A 19,365-nucleotide genomic window follows, 5' to 3' on the forward strand; every position below is an offset into this window, starting at 1 on the left:
TTTAATTTTTAACATATTTTCACAAAATACATTGCAATACATACTTATATAACATAGTGACATTCATAGTAACGTAGTTTGTAAACCTTAAAAAAGGCATACGTCCATCCAGTTCAGCCTGTTATTGATCCAGATGAAGGCGAAAAATGTCTTACTTTTAGGGGAAGCTGAATTTCTTACTTTTAGGGGGGGGGGGGATTCCTTCTGACTCCAATCAGGAAATCAGAATAGCTCCCAGGATCAACAACCCTTCCCCAGAAATGTAATAACTATAGCCTGTAATATAATTACACTCAAGTGCTACATCCAGACCCCACTTCAACTCTTTTAGGGAGTTCACCATCACCACCTCCTCTGGCATGACACATTATTCTTCAGCTGCCTGTTTTAAGATGGTTTTATCTATGAGGTCTTATGTATTGCTATTCTCTGTTTCTCGATCTTGTGTTAGTGTATCTTTTGTGATACTTATGTTCTTTTCAGGATAGGGTGTGGGTCAACGTAGGGAAGAGTCTAAACTGCATTATTGCCATGATAGACCGACTACTTGAACAAGAAGAAAGCACAAAAGACAACAAACTAGACTCTTCAGATGAAGATCTCATCAGATCGCACATAAATGGTAAGATATGATCATGTGAATGAAATGTGTCTGTTTACAAGAATAAGGAAGAGTTGAGCACAATGGACTTTCCTCGATGTTATTATACTGGCTGTGTATGGCTGTGCTGCCGTATTATATATCCAGGGACATTAGATTGGATTTCAGCACATACTGATCATACTCAATTGGATCAGTAGAGATAAAATAGGGCAATGTTTTCCTCCCTGTGTTAATCATTGTTTAACGTATCACAAATTGGTTTTAGAAGTGTGGGCTAAGAGCTTAAGATATTTAGTCAGTACCAGTTTTCAACAATGTTTTACAGTAATTTTACTATAAAATATTGGACTTTTTCACATTGGATAATCTGAGGCAGGGAAGCTCAACTTGTGGCCCTCCAGCTGTGGCAAAACTACAACTCCCAGCATGCCCTTATAGCTGTAGGCTGTCCAAACATGCTGGCAGTTTTAGTTTTATAACAGCTGGAGGGCAGCAGATTGGGCATCCCTGATCTAAGGAGATGATGCCGATGATAGATACATCACTCGGTGCATGAATTTAAAGAGAGCGCACTGCGCAACCGTGTCCACCCTCCATTTACTGCTATGGAAGTCCCATAACAGTGAATGAAGAGGTGGCCGTGCTTGCCACGTGAATTCTCCAGTCATCCCTATAGGACTTCTGAAATTAAGCAAGCTTAGTCAGCTATTTTTGGAACTACCATAAATATGAATGTTCTTCATTTTGGAGCCCCAGTTCTATAGATAGGAGATGGCCCCAGAGGTGGGACCTGCACCTATCTTACACTGGTGTCTTATCCTGGAGACATGCTACCATGTGTATAACCCTTTAAAGGGAATCTGTCTCCGACATCTGATCTCTAAAAGTAAGACTTGGTTTTAAACATGCCTTTGGTATTCCTTTGTCGATTTTCTGTGTCCAGAAAGCAATTTTTATTCTATATGCAAATTAGGTTGCAAAGTGCCCAGCAGGGCATTTCCAAACTTTCTAAGAGCCCAAGCCCCCCCACTATTTAGTGAGCCCAAGCCCGCCCATTGACAGAGCCCAGTACCTCCCTGTGTGCTCTGCCGCATCACTGACGCCCTCCCTCATCTGCTGTATAGCAAAGAAGGACCGGCACTCACTTTCTTGATGATATTAAGAGACATTTATTCAAGGCATAATAGCATCATCAGTGACTAGTTTTGGCTCAAGCCTGAGCGTTTTTCATACTGCAGTACTCCATTAGTGAGCAAGACAGGATTTGAACACATGTCACATACACTCCGCCCAGTGATGTCATTGTGTTACCATGATAACCAGTAAAGTGTGAATAAACATAAGGTGTCAAAGTGAAAACAGCAGACATGGCAATGCAGTAACCATAGGCAACGTATCCAGTAAATTGTACCAAAGGCATTCAAAAGTCCATAGTGTTATTCTTCTTGATAAAGCTGCACATCTTTGTAACAATGTTTATGTTTTCTGAAATTAAGGGAGATAAAGCTGTTTAGTTCATAATCTCTATTCAGACCCATAGGTTCCAGTGTCTGCAGCCTATGGATCCAGTCTGCCTCCCGTTTTTTTAGTAGTTGTATGCGGTTTCCACCTCTACGTGGTTGGAGAACATGGTCGAAAATTGGGATTTGTTCTCCTGTTTGTGGGTTGGTCAGGTTTTCACCTTTGATCACACTGGAACAGTGTATACAATGTAAGCACGGGAAAGTACCCCCCGTTTGCGTAGTCAATATGGACTGTCGCCATTTCTCCCTGCTGCCCCCCACGTCTGCTCTGACAATTTAGTCCCTAATATTCTCTGATCATTTATAGCACAACATTGGTGGGGATTGAAATTCAGTCACCTGTGGGTAGGATTTGGGGAGAATATTCCAGTGTTGGTTAATTACTGATCTGACTTTCCATATCCATGGGTGATATTTGACGACCAGGGGAATGCGGGGTGGTTTGTTTTTATGCTCTCTGGGTAAAAGGAACTTTTGTCTTTGTTCCTGAAGTACTCTATCAGGATAGCCCCATTCCTTAAATTTAAATGACATTTCATCAAGTCTCAGCTCCCTAGAGTCCTCCAGGCTAACTATCAGATTAACTCTTTAGTATTGAGAGAAGGGGAGTGATTTTTTTTGTCTTAGGGGGTTGGTTGCTCGTGTAGTGCAACAGATTATTACGGTTTGTTGGCTTGCTATGCAAATCTTTATACAAGCCACCACTACCATTTTTGATGACCCAAGTGTCCAAGAAATTGACCTTAATTTTGTCCCAATGTAATGTGAATTGTAGTTCCCTCCTCACGGAATTAAGGAAATCTGTAAAGTCCCGGAAGGATCAGATGTCACCCCACCATATGCAAAATATGTTGTCGATAAATATTAGCCAAAATATACAATGCTGTTTATACAGCTCATTAGGATAAATACATTCTTTCTCGAACCACGACATATAGCAATTTGCGTATGGCAGTGCGACATTCGATCCCATCAAGGTCCCGCTCCGCTGTTGGAAAAACATATCTTGAAAGAGAAAGTAGTTTTGTTGCAACACAATGGTCAAAAGATCAATAAAAAAAATTATTTTCTTGTTCAGTATTGGTACTATTGTCAAGTAACCAAGTAATTGCCCGTAAACCCTTATCATGGTGTATCAAAGTATACAGACTACACACATCGAATGTAACTAGTATGCAATCATCCTCCCAGTTGACCCCTATAATTTCACTGAGAAATTGGCTGGTATCCAGTAGAAAAGAGGGTAGTTGTTTTACAAGGGGGGTGAGCACCTTCTCAAGTAATATAGATGGTGGGGAGAGAATGGAGTCAATGCATGCTACAGTTGGGCGACCTGGTGGAGCAGTCATGGATTTATGAACTTTGGGTAATGTGTAGAATACGGGTGTAACAGGATGTTGGTTGATAATAATTTGCCCAATTTGTCATCAGTGACCCCATTTTTTCAGTATTTTTCTACCACTTTGCATAACATGTTTTTTATAAAGAACACTGGATTATGTGTTAATATGCCATATGTATCAGTATTAGATAATTATTCAAAAATTTCGTTAACATAATATGATCTATCCAAAATCACCAGTCTGCCCCCCTTGTCAGCAGGTTTAAAAATCAAAGTGCCCTCTGACATAAGGTTATCGAGTGCAGCCTTTTCCTCCATGGATAGATTGTGAGTCAGGTAAAGATGTCCCTGTTTAACGTCCCGGAGCAAGTTGGTAACATCTTTCTGGACCAGGTTTATAAAGGCCTCAATTGGATGGTATAATTTGGGTTGAGTAAAATTACTTTTAAGATTAAGGTTAAACTGTTTTAGGGCTCATGCACACGACAGTATTGCTTTTTCAGTGTTTTGCGGTCCGTTTTTAATGGATCCGTTGTTCCGTTGTGTTTCCGTTTCCTTTCCGTTTTTACGTTCCGTTTTTCTGTATGCCATATACAGTATACAGTAATTACATAGAAAAAATTGGGCTGGGCATAACATTTTCTTCAAATACTCCCCCATCTGCTGGTGATGTCTACTCCCCACTCTCTGCATTGGCCTGCTCTTCACATTGTATTGTGAGGGCATAGGCCTTACTATCCTTACTGCGAGATCGCAGTGCTTCCACAGTGAAGATACTAGCGGCGCAGGCAGTTAGGAGCACATGAGGAGGTACTGTAACCTATACTGTTACAAAACCTTTGTGGTTACAAAAATTGTATTTTTGAATTAGAGTTCAGGATTTCTGCTCCTATGTGTGGTCAGACATTACTTTCCGTTGTTCCCTGATAATAACAGCTCATCACTAAGGATATCCTATTGGCATGAATAAACTTATTTCCCAGCCAGCTGTCTTTAAAATGGGGCTTTTTTATTCCTAAAGGTCCTTACATGGACTAGTGTTCTTAAAATCCAATAATCGTCCCGTGCCAATCGCACTCATACATCAGATAAAAGTATCACTGATGCAGACACCTAAATCATTGTTTCTGGGCTGCAGGGATCTCTCGTCCCCATATAGTAGAGGTAATTGTTCCGTGTAAAGGCAGTTTACAGGAGCTAATGGTTTGTTCCTGATAATGGCCTGCTCAGTCAGCTCATGTAAATGGACCTTAACCTAGGAATTGCTGATAAAATTAAACAGGAAATATACTGGCTCACACTATTTTTCCATCTCCAGGATTTTCTGCATGGTCCTAAAACAAAGTGCTGAAGAATCTGATTTCTTCCGAGTATTAGTTTGAGGGGTGGGGCTTATTCAGGGGACAAGGCTTAGTGGCCTACTGAAGACGGGGCAGAGGGGGAGGCTCCTGCTGCAGTAAGTTATCTTACAGTCAGTCACAGGGTGGTAAGGAGGAGGCTTATCTTCTGGGACACATACAGACTATTTAATTATCATTCTCAGTTTTCATTTCAAAATGAGACATATGATGATCAAATAAAAGGAAGGGATTAAAGGGGTTCTCTCACTTCAGTAAGTGGCATTTATCATGTAGAGACAGATAATACAAGCCACTTACTAATGTATTGTGACTCTCCATATTTCTTCCTTTGCTGTCTGGATTCATTTTCCTATCACATTATACACTGCTCGTTTCCATGGTTACAGACCACCGTGGAATCCATCAGTGCTTGCACAACATATGAAAAATTCCCTAGCCTATGCGCGCTCCCATGGTCCGGGCCACCAGAGAGGCTGATGCTTTTTCCTATAGTGTGCAAGCACGACCACCACTGATGGATTGCAGAGTGGTCTGTAACCATGGAAACAAGCAATGTATAATAATAGAATTTAGCCCTGTCATGAATAAGGGCTAAAATTGAACTGTGCCCGAAACATGTAGACCTGCTTTCTTGTACCTGGATTTTATATTCACGTGATTATTGAATAAAAGCCTTTGGATTACCACAACTACAAGCTGGACAAAATTCCCTTTTTTCTTCATACTCTATAATAATAGAAACATTTATGAGACAACCCCTTTAAGGAGAATTTTAATTTTGTAAATTTCGTGTTCCTTTAAAGCGTATAGGCTGTATAAACCATGTCTTTTGTTAGGAAAAGTATATGAAGTCAATATATCTTCATAGTTCTTTTCTGACGGCAAGTAAATTATATGCAGTCAAGTGTGCAGAGCCAAAAGTGGTTTAGGCCAAGGTCAGGGGGCAAAAATAGATCCACGCTCTTTTTCACACAATGGTTGACAAAGTTTCTCTATATAAATGTGCTATAAACAGCAGGAATGACTTCTTACATAGCAGCCTACATTTATGTTACTTAACTGTTCCATATCACGTGTAAGTCTGTGAACCTGACGGTATATATAGGTCTGTTTCTTTCAGGGAGATACTGGCATGTTGGATTGTTATTAAGGACAGGATACACAGCATTTATTTTCATAATCCTTTTATCAGTGACTTCACTCTAATGCAGCCGAATGCGCAAAAACCTAAATAAACCTAGCAGTGGCGTATGTGACTTGTAAGCCAGTGCCACCTATTGGCGCTTTGTATAATGGCACTGTTTTGTGGTGCTACATTCTAAAATCAGTTAAAAAAGAAACCGTTGTATAAGAATGGGTTTTATCAAAGTTTAAATGATAGTATGATGGTAACTGTTACTGAATTATTACGAATGTTAGTGGAGCTTCATCTATGGAAAGTTTATCAGGGCTTACTCATACCTGGTGGTAGATACAGGGGCGTTGCTAGGGTCTCAAAAAATCTGGGGCCCAAGCCCCAATGCATATGGCCCAATTCTCTAAGTCAACCATAAGCCCCCGTCCCCCGTCCCCCACAAACACTAGCACTGAAGACATTTTACTGTACTTGTTATACAGCTATACAGCAGGACAAACCTGTGACATCTCCTCGGATGTAGATCTTCTCTGTCATCATCTTCTCCATTCAGTCCAACTTCTCTCAGCCGCTCCGTCTCTGCAGAGTGTAACATACAGACATCTTAGCTTCCTCACTTTTCTGTACCTCCAAATAGTATCCTAAAGAAAACTTTATGCCATACAGATAATCTTCCCCATAGTAATAGTGCTCCTCATAGTCCCACCAATAGTAATTCCCTTCTAGAATACCCTCATTAGTAATAGTGCCCCAACAGTGATAGTGCTCCCCAAGAGTGCCTCCATTAGTAGTAGAGCCCTCCAGTATTAATATTGCCCTTACAGAGCCCCCCGTAGAAATAAGGCCCACTATTGTCCCCCCCAGTGGTAATAAAGCTCTCTGCAGACCCCTCAGTAGTAATAAGAACGCCTAATGTAACCTGGATTTAAAATGCCCCCCGTATTTATAATGCCCCCTACTGTTATAATGCTCACCCTGAAGTGCCCCAGTATTTATGTCGCCCCCTACTGTTATAATGCCCCTAGAGTGCCCCCAGTATTTATATCAACCCTACTGTTATAATGCCCCTACAGTGCCCCCAGTATGTATATTGTCCCCTACTGTTATAATGTTCACCCTGAAGTGCCTCCAGTATTTATATTCCTCAGTTTAGTGTCCTCCAGCCACTCCACCATACAGTCCCATGTAAATACCATTATTTCCCTCCCTCCACCATAGAGTCCCATGTAAATACCATCACACCATCTCTCAAGCCCCTTCCAATATACAGTCCTATGTAAATAATATCCCTCTCTATCTACAGCCCCCTCCAAAATACAGTCCCATGTAAATAACATCACACCATGTCTCCTGCCCCCTCCGATATACAGTCCCATGTAAATAACATCACCTCCTCCCCGGCCGCCTTCAACATACTGTATAGTTCCATGTAAAGAACATCACCCCTTCCCCAGCCACCGTCAACATACAGCCCCTTTATCCCCTTAATATTCTGTCCCATGTAAATAATATCACTCCACCAGACTCCTTCAACATACAGTCCCACGTAAATAAAATCATCCCCAGACACCTCCAACATGCAGTCCCATGTAAATTACATTACTCCTCAATATTCAATCCGATGTAAATAATATCACTTCCTCCCACAGCTGCCTTCAATATACAGTCCCATGTAAATAACATCACCGTGCCCCAGCCACCATCAACATGCATTCCCATGAAAATAACATCACCCCCTCAACTTTCAGTCCCATGTAAATAACATCACTCCACCCCACTGTCCCATGTAAATAACTTCCCTCCCTTCAGCCCTAACATACAGTCCCAGTTAAATAACTATAACTCCCAGCATTTTCTGCCTCTCCCTTCACTTGCCTCTCCGGATGTAGCAGACCTCACCGCAGCTTCTTCTCAGGAATTCTCGTTACTGCTGTTTTGTCCTCTCCTGCACTGGTCACATGATGGTGACATCATCGCAGGTCCTTTTCATCTACTGCATTAAGAACTGATCACATGGACTGTGATGTCATCACAGGTCCTTCAGCTCTTGCAGGGCATTCGATTTAATTGTATTGCTGTCCTGAGGACAGCAATACAGTTGTATGATGGCACTGTACATTCGGGGCCTGGGACAAAACATCAGGGCCCCAACCCTGAATGTTTTAACCTAGCAACGCCCCTAGGTAGATAGCTAGGTGCCCGTGTTTCAAATGTGCATCCGCGTTTCGTGTTTCTGCAAAAAAACAAAACAAAGGAGGAATAGATGTTGCTAGGGTACCCAAAAAAAATAATATTTAAACAGAGGACATGTACAGGTACATGTGCCATTTTATTGTGCTTTTGGTGTCATTCAGAGCTGTGTGAGAAACCTTTGCATGGCAGTCATTTCTTTATTTTTTTATTGTTAAAATCCACATCTCAATATTGCTTATAAAATGGCACATGAGGTGGTTGCATTTTTCACTACTGATAATGGGGCAAAAATACCAACAAATTGTCACGGATAAAGCATACTTTATAACAATAATTGTTTGGCTTACCTTACAACAGAATTTTATGCCAAAATTATGGTGCCATTTAGGCCTCATGTACACGACCATTGTTGTGGTCCGCATCCTAGCCGCATTTTTGCGGCTCGGGTGTGGACCCATTCACTTTAATGGGGCCGCAAAAAATGCGGACAGCACTCCGCAAAAAAAAATATTGCATGTCCTATTCTTGTCCGTTTTAGGACAACAATAGGCATTTCTACAATGGGCCGCCCATTCCGTTCCGCAAATTGCTTCCGTTTTTTGCGGACCCGCGGTTTGCAGACCACAAAAAACGGAACGGTCATGTGCATGAGGCCTTAGGCGCAAAGTATTAGGCCATGGCCTCTTCCATATCCCTTCTGGCAAACTAAGCTCCTTTTGGGACAGGCACAGATACATTTTCGAAAGCTAGACACTCCAAGCTGCACATTCTCACACACTTTGTGTAAAAATCTAGGGTCACTCACAATAGTAAATGTGGACCAGAATAATTTTGGTCTGAGTGGTATGTGTGGCTCACCACTGTAGGATATCAGAAGGAATCACATGGACACAGTTTGTGTAACTTTGTGTACTATCTCCTTAAGAAGGGGATGGGCCAGTAGGCCCGTATCATTCATCATTTTCTACACCTGTTTTAGACCTAAATGGTCTAAATCTAAGACATCTAGGAAGCTGGCTTACGTTTGGACTGGGGCTGGATGCTCCAAAGTTATGTAGAGGCCTGCACCTCTTCATAACTTTGACTGATCCACTGCCAAATATAGGGGTTTTAAACGCCGGTCTTAATAAATGACCACCTATGTTTTTTGTGACATTTCTTGAATACACAATTTTTGTTGAATGGCAGATATGTTTTTTAAGATGCTTTTGTACCAAGAACATTCGTTCTGAAATGTATCTAAATGAAATGCATCCGAAAACAAATGGAAAAGATCACATACTTAGCATCCACTATATGCTACTTCTAACGAGTCTCGTACCTATCCACCATACAAGTCATCTTCCATTTCTAGTGCTCCTTGATCCATATGTAGTGTCTCAAATTGACCTAGATAAATGAGGGGTATTAGTTCATTTTAACATGCTGATATTACCATTTATACATTTAGTGTGCTGCTTAAGACATATGAGGTCTTTTATCAAACTGGTGTGATGTAGAACTGGCTTAGTTGCCCATAGCAACCAATCAGATTCCTCCTTTCATTATCCAAAGGAGCAGTCAAAAATGAAAGGTGGAATTTAATTGGTTGCTATGGGAAACTAAGCCAGTTCTACTTTACACTAGTTTGATAAATTATCCCAATAATTGTTATCCTTTTAAAACTTGGTGCTGTTTAAAAATCCAGTAGGTTTGTCGCCTGGTGTGCTATAGATGAATATTGGAGCAGGGATTTGGTAGTGTGCACTAAACTTTGCTTCCTGTGGCGTACTCTCATTGTACCTAACTAATGTAGCGTCAGCCTGCTTTTAAAATGACTTCATTCATTGCCTTCCGACATGTTTCACCAGATCCTTGGCGTCCTCTGGGTATATGGGCAATGGCGAAACATGTCAGGGGGCAATGAATGAAGTTATTTTGAAAGCAGGGCTAATATTAGCTAAAAGGCTGCAAGTGATTGTTCCATATCTATCACCAGGCTGGGACTGGACCACAGGGGAACAGGTAAATCCCCGGTGGGCCCCTGAGTAAGCAGACCCTAGTCTCCCATTCGCTACACAAGTGGCACATAACACAGTAGACTTACTGCACTACATACATATATTCAATGTACAGCACCTCAACCAGTCTATGTTCATATAAAAAAAACTATACATTATTTATTATATTTTAATAAATTTTACTGGTATTGTCTATCTAGTTTAATAAAACCAAAGGATGTTGCCTTGTCTACCTACATGAATTTAGCCCTGTAATGAAGTATAACAAAAGAGCAGTAAACTACAGTACAACATATGCAATTTGCTATCATTATGAGACATAGTCATTGATGCCATACATTTTGAAGAGTCAATTCCTGGTACTGTGATTTACTGCGGCTCAGTCACATTCAAGTGTAGGGGGTTGAGTCGCAATGCCAGAGACAGCTGTGACGAAATGTGCAGTACGGAGCCTGGTAAAGGGGACTTGGCAATTGCAGAAGCACTATGACCCCTTAAGCATGCTGATCAGTCAGGGTCTAAGGAATTGGACCACCACCAATCTAATAGCCTATACTAAGGATACAGTAGTTTATGAATATAAACTTTAGGTAAAGAATAATGGTTATTTATAATCCTGTGGTTTAAAGGCCTTGTTAAGTGGGAGCAAGTCTCTGAAACTGAGTTGGATAAGACTTTAGAAGGTAAACCTCTACTCCTTCTAGGTCTAAAGTAGGCCAGGTTTTTGTCCCTTATGTCTAGTTTTATGTGGAGGAACATCACACTGTGGCTAACCTTGTAGTAGGCTATCCAGTTATTGATCTCTTAACTTTTATTCTATATATGGTTAATACATGGAATGACTATAAAAGTCTTTTTCAACTACACTTTTTATGGACATCTTATGTCTTAGGTACCGTATTTCTCAAGATTAGTGTAAGTTGAGCATAAAAGGCATTTGTGAATTGTATGTAATGTACAATATATCTAGATCTAACTTTTAAAGTTATCTTTATAGGGGAAGATGCATTTTATTGAACCCTAAAGACTAACTCCGCATGTGCCCCACCATATGTATTTTGCGGTGCACAAAATGCACATCTGCAAAACACGAATAATGGCCATATGCATTCCACAGTTTCCACAGGCCCCATTGTAACAATGCACATTCTTGTCAGTAAAACAGGCAAGAATAGGACATGTTCTATGTTTTTGTTGGGAAGGACATGCAGACATACCAATGCGGACAGCACACACTGTGCTGTCTGCATTCTTTACAGAGCCATTCAAATGAATGAATCCGCATCCAATCCGCAAAAAAACGTGAATTGGATGTTGAAAAGAAATTGGTCGCATTAAACAAAATACTTAGGTATACTAATAATAATAATAATATTTATTATATTCTGCAGCGCTTTACAAATTCATAGGGTTCATGTACAAAAAAAAGAGTAACTGGCAAATATACAACTGAAACACTAGGAGTCAGGGCCCTGCTAGTAACTGGCTAATATACAACTGAAACACTAGGAGTCAGGGCCCTGCTAGTAACTGGCAAATATACAACTGAAACACTAGGAGTCAGGGCCCTGCTAGTAACTGGCTAATATACAACTGAAACACTAGGAGTCAGGGCCCTGCTAGTAACTGGCAAATATACAACTGAAACACTAGGAGTCAGGGCCCTGCTAGTAACTGGCTAATATACAACTGAAACACTAGGAGTCAGGGCCCTGCTAGTAACTGGCTAATATACAACTGAAACACTAGGAGTCAGGGCCCTGCTGACTCCTTTACAGCATAAATGCCCACGATGTGCCCCTTCACAGTAGTTCTGTCCTCCTTGTGGCCCATCACTGTAGTTATGCCTGCCTTGGTGCCCATCACAGTAGTTATGCCCATCTTTGTGCACCTTCAGAATAGTTATGCCCACCTTTTGGCTCCTCACAGTAGTTATGCCCACCTTTGTGCCCCCTTACAGTAGTTATGCCAACCTTTGTGCCCCCTCACAGTGGTTATCTCCACCTTAGTGCCCATCACAGTATATATGCCCATCTTTGTGCCCCTCATGGTAGGTACGCCCAGTTTGTAACACCCCTCACAGTAGTTATAGCCAGATATGTGCCCCTCAGTGTAGTTATGCCCAGATATGTGCCCCCTTACAGGATTATGTCCTCCTTATGCCCCCCCCCCCCCCAGTGCCCTCTCCAGATACATAAAATAAACAAAGAAAATACTTACCTGCTTCCCTGATGATCGGCACATCCAGACACACTCCCACACAAGCATAGCGCTGCTGGCTTTGCAGGAGGCTGATTCCCGAGCTTTCAGGACTCCTCCCACAGCCAGCAGCGCGATGTGCGGCCTGAGGGGGGGGAGAGCCAGCAGAACAGTGAAGCAGGGAGAGGATGGCTCTCTGCTTCACTATGGAAATGAACTGCTCAGCAATGAAAATAACTGCCAGGCGGGTGCCCCGGCTCGTGGCACATGCCTGTCTGCCCTCCCCCCTGCAATGCCCCAAACCCACAATATTATAAAAAAGAGTGCAAATTCTTGGTTTTGCTCCATTTTTGGTCCACATCTCATGTTTACTAATTTGCAGCTGGAAAAGCTACTTGGTGAACAGCTGGTATTTTCCAATTCTTTTAATATTCAATGGTAAGTGCGGCTGATTGCGGCATCTAATAAATTCATCTGATGTGATGTCTGTCTTTTGAGTGCAAGTTTACATAATATTTTTATGTATTCAGTGTTTTCCCAGCGTGGCAGCAGAGTGACTCATTTCATGATGTTCTCTTTGTATTTGCTTTGATCACTCTCCTTTTTTCTATCATGCAGAAGACTGGTATGAACAGCTCTACCCTCTGATAATTACGCTCAAAGACTGTGCAGCAGAAGTAGTGGAAAAGGCAAAGACATCAATGACTTTTGTTGTTCTTCAAGAACTGGCGTGCGGTTTGCCCCAATGTTTGCGCCTCACCTTCAGAAGAGATGTGGTTTTCAGCCAAGCAGTAAGTTCACAGAATATTGGCACTGTGTACACGCAGCCATTCATTAGCCTTGGAAGCAGACAATCAAGCAATCAGCGTAACAGGGTATTATACGTACCGAGGAGTAGATTCATTTTGTTCCAAGTGGGCAGCGGGTTAGGTAAAATCCTCGCACGGTTTCCTCACTAAATGCATCATATAAATCATATCTGAGTGGTCATTTATGAAAAAGACAGAAAGAACATTTTATAGTGATTTTTTTTCCTTTTTTGTGTCATGTATTTTCTCTGTGTGTATATGTGACTGAGGTGGATAAGACTTCAGAAAGTAAACCTCTACTCCTTCTAGGTCTGAAGTAGGCCAGGTTTTTGTCCCCTATGTCTAGTTTTATGTGGAGGAACATCACACTGTGGCTGAACTTGTAGTAGGCTATCCAGTTATTGATCTCTTAATTTTTACTGAATATATATGGTGTCAATATGTGACGAATACCGACTGACATCAAATACATAGGGCCAGCGATATACAGTATAGTCACTGGTTACCAAGGCGTGATGTTACGCTGTCCCTAAGGAGCAGGTCAGGTCAGCTTGGTACAGTTTTCACAGACTCCTCCTGTCTACACGGGCACAGAGAGGCAACAAGCTGATGGAGCCTTTTCACTCTTCCTCAGCTCGGGAAGACTACCACCAGCTTCTCATTTTATATAAGCCCTGTCCGCTAACGGGATTATACAGGGTGAGAAACCAACCCGCAGTAGCGTATTACTATGCCGAAACACGGACGTGGGAATTCGTGATCGAGATACCAGACAGCACAAGATTAACCACGTTGACTATAAACGTCTGCTAGGTGGTTCTCTATTTCTGAATGGACATTCCAGAACGTCCATTCAGAAACTGCAGCTGCACACTAATCGTGCAGCTGCTGGTCGGGTTGCCCGCTGTCAGTGACAGCAGGGCAACCCAGAGAGAAGGCAGGGACAGTGCCCAGATGTCCCTGCCTTCTGGATCGCTGCATACACAGCGCTCGCCAAGCGCTGTGTATGCAGAGCAGGAAGCGCTATGCGCTTCTTGCTCCGGCCCGGCGATCACCGGGACCGGAGAGTGCAGGAGATGTGTGAAGTCTTTCAGAGACCTCGATCAGCCCTGCACTGAGGCTGTACAGCGCTCTATTGCGCTGTACAGCCTCTCCGGGGGGGTGCATTTCTCTTTAACTGGGGCTACTATGTCAGCCCCAGTTACAGGAGAAATCAACTGTGAAAAAAAGTAAATGACGAAAAGTTTAAAATAAAAAATAAAATAAAGTGTTAAAAAAATAAAATAAAAAGGTCTCACATGTAAAAAATAGAAAAATAAAATAAAATCGACATATTTGGTATTACCGCGGCCGTGACGGTCGGCTCTATAAATATATCACATAATCGACCCAGTCCAATAAACACCATAAAAAAAAATAACTGTCAAAAAAAGCAATTTTTGTCACCTTACTTCACAAAAAGTGCGACACCAAGTAATCAAAAAGGCGTATGTCCCACAAAATGGTACCAATAAAACCGTCACCTCATCCCACAAAAAATAAGCCCCTACATAAGAAAATCTCTCAAAAAATAAAAAAAACTATAGCTCTCAGAACATGAACACATTAAAACATATATATTTTTGTTTCAAGAATGCTATTATTGTGTTAAAGTGAAATAAATTTAAAAAAGTATGCATATTAGGTATTGCCGCATCCGTAACAACCAGCTCTATAAAAATGTCAAATGACCTAACCCCTCGGGTGAAAACCGTAAAAAAAAAATATAAACTGTGTCAAAACAAGCAATTTGTCACCTTTCATCACAAAAAGTGCAACACCAACACCACAAAATGGTACCAATAAAACCGTCACCTTATCCTGCAAAAAATGAGCCCCTACATTTCTCAAAAAATAAAAAAAATAAAGCTCTCAGAACATGGACCCATTAAAACATAATTTTTTTGTTTAAAAAAATGCTATTATTGTGTAAAACCTAAATAAATAAGAAAAAGTATACATATTAGGTATCGCCACATCCGTAACAATCTTCTCTCTAAATATGTCACTTGACCGAACCCCTCATATGAACGCTGTAATAAATAAATAAAAACTGTGCTAAAACAACCAATTTTTTGGTCACCTTGACCCCATAAAGTCTTGAAAAGAATAATCAAAAAATCATATTTACCCCAAAATAGTACCAATAAAACTGGTACCTTATCCCCTAGTTTCCAAAATGGGGTCACTTCTTGGGAGTTTCTACTGTAAGGGTGCATCAGGGGGGCTTCAAATGGCACATGGCATCTAAAAATCATGTAGAGTTCCTTTTCTTCTACGCCCTGCCGTGTGCCCATACAGCAGTTTATGACCACATGTGGGGTGTTTCTGTAAACCGCAGAATCTGAGTAATAAATATTGAGTTTTGTTTGGCTGTTAACCATCGATGTGTTAAAGAAAAAATTGGATTAAAATGGGAAAATCTGCCCAAAAAGTGAAATTTTAAAATTTAATCTCCATTTTCCTTTAATTCATGTGGAACGCCTAAAGGGTTAACAGAGTTTGTAAAATCAGTTTTAGGTAACTTGAGGGGTGTAGTTTCTACAATGGGGTCATTTATGGGGGTATTTACTATATAGGCCCCACAAAGTGACTTCAGACCTAAACTGGTCCTTAAAACGTGGGTTTGGGCAATTTTCTTAACAATTTGAAGAATTGCTTCTAAACTTCTAAGCCTTCTAACGTCCTAAAAAAATAAAATGACATTTCCAAAATAATGCCAACATAAAGTAGACATATGGGGAATGTTAAGTAATAAATATTTTATGAGGTATCACTTTCTGTTTTAAAAGCAGAGAAATTGAAATTTTTGGTAAATTTGGGATTTTTTTCATAAATAAAGGTGAAATATACTGACTCAAATTTATGACTATCATGAAGTACAATGTGTCATGAGAAAACAATCTCTGAATGACTTGGATAAGTAAAGGCGTTCGAAAGTTATTACCACATAAAGTGAGCTATGTCAGATTTGCAAAATTAGGCCTGGTCAGGAAGGGGGCAAATGGCCCAGATGGGAAGTGGTTATATTATATATTTAATCTCCTTAAGGGCTCACTAGATATAACACTATGCACACAAAGAATATATACAGTGGTCTGAGGTTTAAATGCAGATGGCGTGGTAAAAAAAGGGTTAAGCAGAACAAAAGTCAGTTTACCATATGGATGAGTCCTTTGGGTTGATGAACAATGGTTACTGTAATCCTTGTCTGTCGTCACCTGGGAGGCAGCGATATCAGCCCGTTCCCCGTCCCTTCCAAACCCTTGATGCAGCATGACCCCCCTTCAGAAAAAAGACATGCCCGCTGGCTTGCATGGGCCTTTTGACCTGTAGCCGGCCCCTCCCCTCCCTGCATCTGGGAGGGGTCCACTCCTCCTCTTCTGGTGCTGGCAGCCAAGGACCCACAAAATCCATTAGGGCTCATAGCTCCAGACCAGAAGGTCACAGGGAGATGGTTCTGGGACCAATGAATCCGCCTGGGTTCCAACTACAGGTAGAGTCCAAACATGGTACCATTATTAGGTTTCTGTAGGGATATCTGTATACCTCCCCTCCCTGGCCTCCTATTACCAACCTACCACCAGAGCCATGTTTGTCTTGGCCACAGGGTCACAAATATATATCTGGTTTATGCCTGTGATGGACAGGCGATTCATAATTTCTTATGAATCGCCGGTTCCATGATGTCTGAGGTGTATGATAGATCTGGGCAAGGGCTGAGACCCCCTACAGAGAGGTTTTTCTGTAGGATTAGCTGGCCTCTGTGCTGGCTGGTTGAGGTCTGAATTTGTACGCTCTTGGCCTCCTTGAAGCCAGAACCCCTGTGGAGTTCATTACCTCTGCTATCTGACAGCAGATGGCTGGAATGAGATCATGGCTGACATTAAACAATAATTCTACATTCCTCACATATGGTTATTGGTTAATACATGGAATGACTATTAAAGTCTTTTTCAGCTATACGTTTTATGGACATCTTATGAGCATCACTTCCTCGTTTTAGCATGATGATAGGACAATAGTGAAAAGAAGCAAAGGCTTTGGTAGTCTTCTTGGATGTAAGTGGGGTAAGGTTAATAAGAACTCGGAGGAAATACAACAGTTCCTAGATAAGATCTCTATTTCTAGACTAACAGTAGACCAATGTGAGCGCTTGGAAGCTCCCTTAACTTCTTTAGAGGTAGATGATACATTATCCAGGATAACTAAAAATAAGACCCCAGGAATAGATGGCATTTCTTTTGAGGTACAGTACAGACCAAAAGTTTGGACACACCTTCTCATTCAAAAAGTTTTCTTTATTTTCATGACTATGAAATTTGTAGATTCACATTGAAGGCATCAAAACTATGAATTAACACATGTGGAATTATATACATAACAAAAAAGTGTGAAACAACTGAAAATATGTAATATTCTAGGTTCTTCAAAGTAGCCACCTTTTGCTTTGATTACTGCTTTGCACACTCTTGGCATTCTCTTGTTTCACACTTTTTTGTTATGTATATAATTCCACGTGTTAATTCATAGTTTTGATGCCTTCAGTGTGAATCTACAATTTTCATAGTCATGAAAATAAAGAAAACTCTTTGAATGAGATGGTGTGCCCAAACTTTTGGTCTGTACTGTATATGCACAATACAAAGAAATACTGACACCGAAACTGCTCACTATGTGGGCGGAATTGAGGAAGGTCGGAAAACTGCCAGACTCCCTGCGAGAAGCCCTAATTACACTTATTCTAAAACCTGGAAAGGATCCAGCCTTTCTGGATTCATATTGCCCCATTTCCTTAATTAGTACGGATAATAAAATATTAGCCAGGGTATTGGCAGCTAGACTCAGGAGTGTGGTCTCGGGGCTTATTCATGAGGATCAAACGGGATTCATGGCAGGAAAGACCACAACTGACAATATCATGCGATATTTTGTGAACATTCAACTTTTTTGTAAAGTAAATTGTCTGTAAAAAATAAATATTAATGTTTGTAAAAAAAGTAATAAAGATAATCTAAGAAAAAAAAAAGTGGGATATTACTGTGCCCAGTGACAAAGCACCAGCCCAAATGAGAAAACAATGGAGCATATTTATCGGTGCCATTAGTTACTGTCACAGATGGGTGGTGCAGATCATAAGTAGAGCAAGGGGCAATAACCCAGGGGCTATCCTATAGCCTGTACAAGACACTACTATATTTTTAAATATCATTCTTTATATTTCTTTATATATTCTTTATATTTCTAGTAAAAAAAAATTATATGCAACATTTGCAAATGTACCGCTGATTATATTAAAAAAATGTCTGTAGAAGAGGTAATTTGGCAACCTTTCTAATATTTACCAACAGACAGACGGTGCTCGCACATACTAGGTCCTTTCCTCCCCTCTCATTACTTCCCAAGTTCCCAAAAGGAGCATGGGACTACAGGTTTTTATGATCAGTGGTGGTTACTCATAGATATACCATAAACATTATTAGTGGGAAAAAACATATTTTTTCACCTTTTTTATTATTATCCTTATGGCATGTACATGAAAACCAGAATCCTCCCATCCATCAACCAAATATCCCTGTACCCCATCCCCTAATAAACAATTTCAGTAACCAATGCTTTTATCACGATCCCGATGAGTCTCCCACTGACTTGCAGATTAGTGGGTGGATTCTCTTAACAATCACTTCCTACCAAATGAATCAGAATCTCACACTGAACCTGCTTTCACCTTCCCAAATATGACATTCTGTTTTTTATCTATAGCTTTCAGGATTGATTTGTGGATTTATAATCAAGCTGCATTCAAGTTTCCACAATCAGGGCTTTCTACAACAACTTCACACGGTGGGGTTACTAGTGCAATACGAAGGTCTTCTGAGTACATATAGTAAGTATTGTAACTACCATGCATACTGACCTGTGTAATGTAACACTGTGCGCCCTATAAAAGAGGCCCTAAATTTCATTCAGAACAGCTGTGGATTATATATTTATTGTCATCCCTGCATTCATTTTAACAAAATACTTGTCTTTGTCATGCATATGTATGTTGTTTTGTATTTTACCTGGAATCATTTTTGATAATTTACAAGATAAGTTCATATTCTAAAACCTCCGGTTATAGGTACACCGCTACCCCGCGTTTGTTTGTTTTTGGCAT

General features: G+C 40.8%; 1 protein-coding gene across 9 annotated transcripts in view; it reads left to right on the forward strand.

The window, feature by feature from the left end:
* The window catches only part of INPP4B (inositol polyphosphate-4-phosphatase type II B), a 700,458-nt gene that overhangs the window by 616,101 nt on the left and 64,992 nt on the right, over positions 1 to 19,365 (forward strand). For all 9 annotated transcript variants that reach the window (XM_044300592.1, XM_044300585.1, XM_044300600.1 and 6 more), the window contains 3 exons: positions 484 to 622; positions 12,976 to 13,148; positions 18,969 to 19,092. In XM_044300592.1, the coding sequence (XP_044156527.1) occupies positions 484 to 622; positions 12,976 to 13,148; positions 18,969 to 19,092 (436 nt within the window). The remainder of the gene's footprint in view (positions 1 to 483; positions 623 to 12,975; positions 13,149 to 18,968; positions 19,093 to 19,365) is intronic.

The sequence above is a fragment of the Bufo gargarizans genome, chromosome 1 (assembly GCF_014858855.1).
Source record: "Bufo gargarizans isolate SCDJY-AF-19 chromosome 1, ASM1485885v1, whole genome shotgun sequence".
In the NCBI taxonomy this organism is placed as follows: domain Eukaryota; kingdom Metazoa; phylum Chordata; class Amphibia; order Anura; family Bufonidae; genus Bufo; species Bufo gargarizans.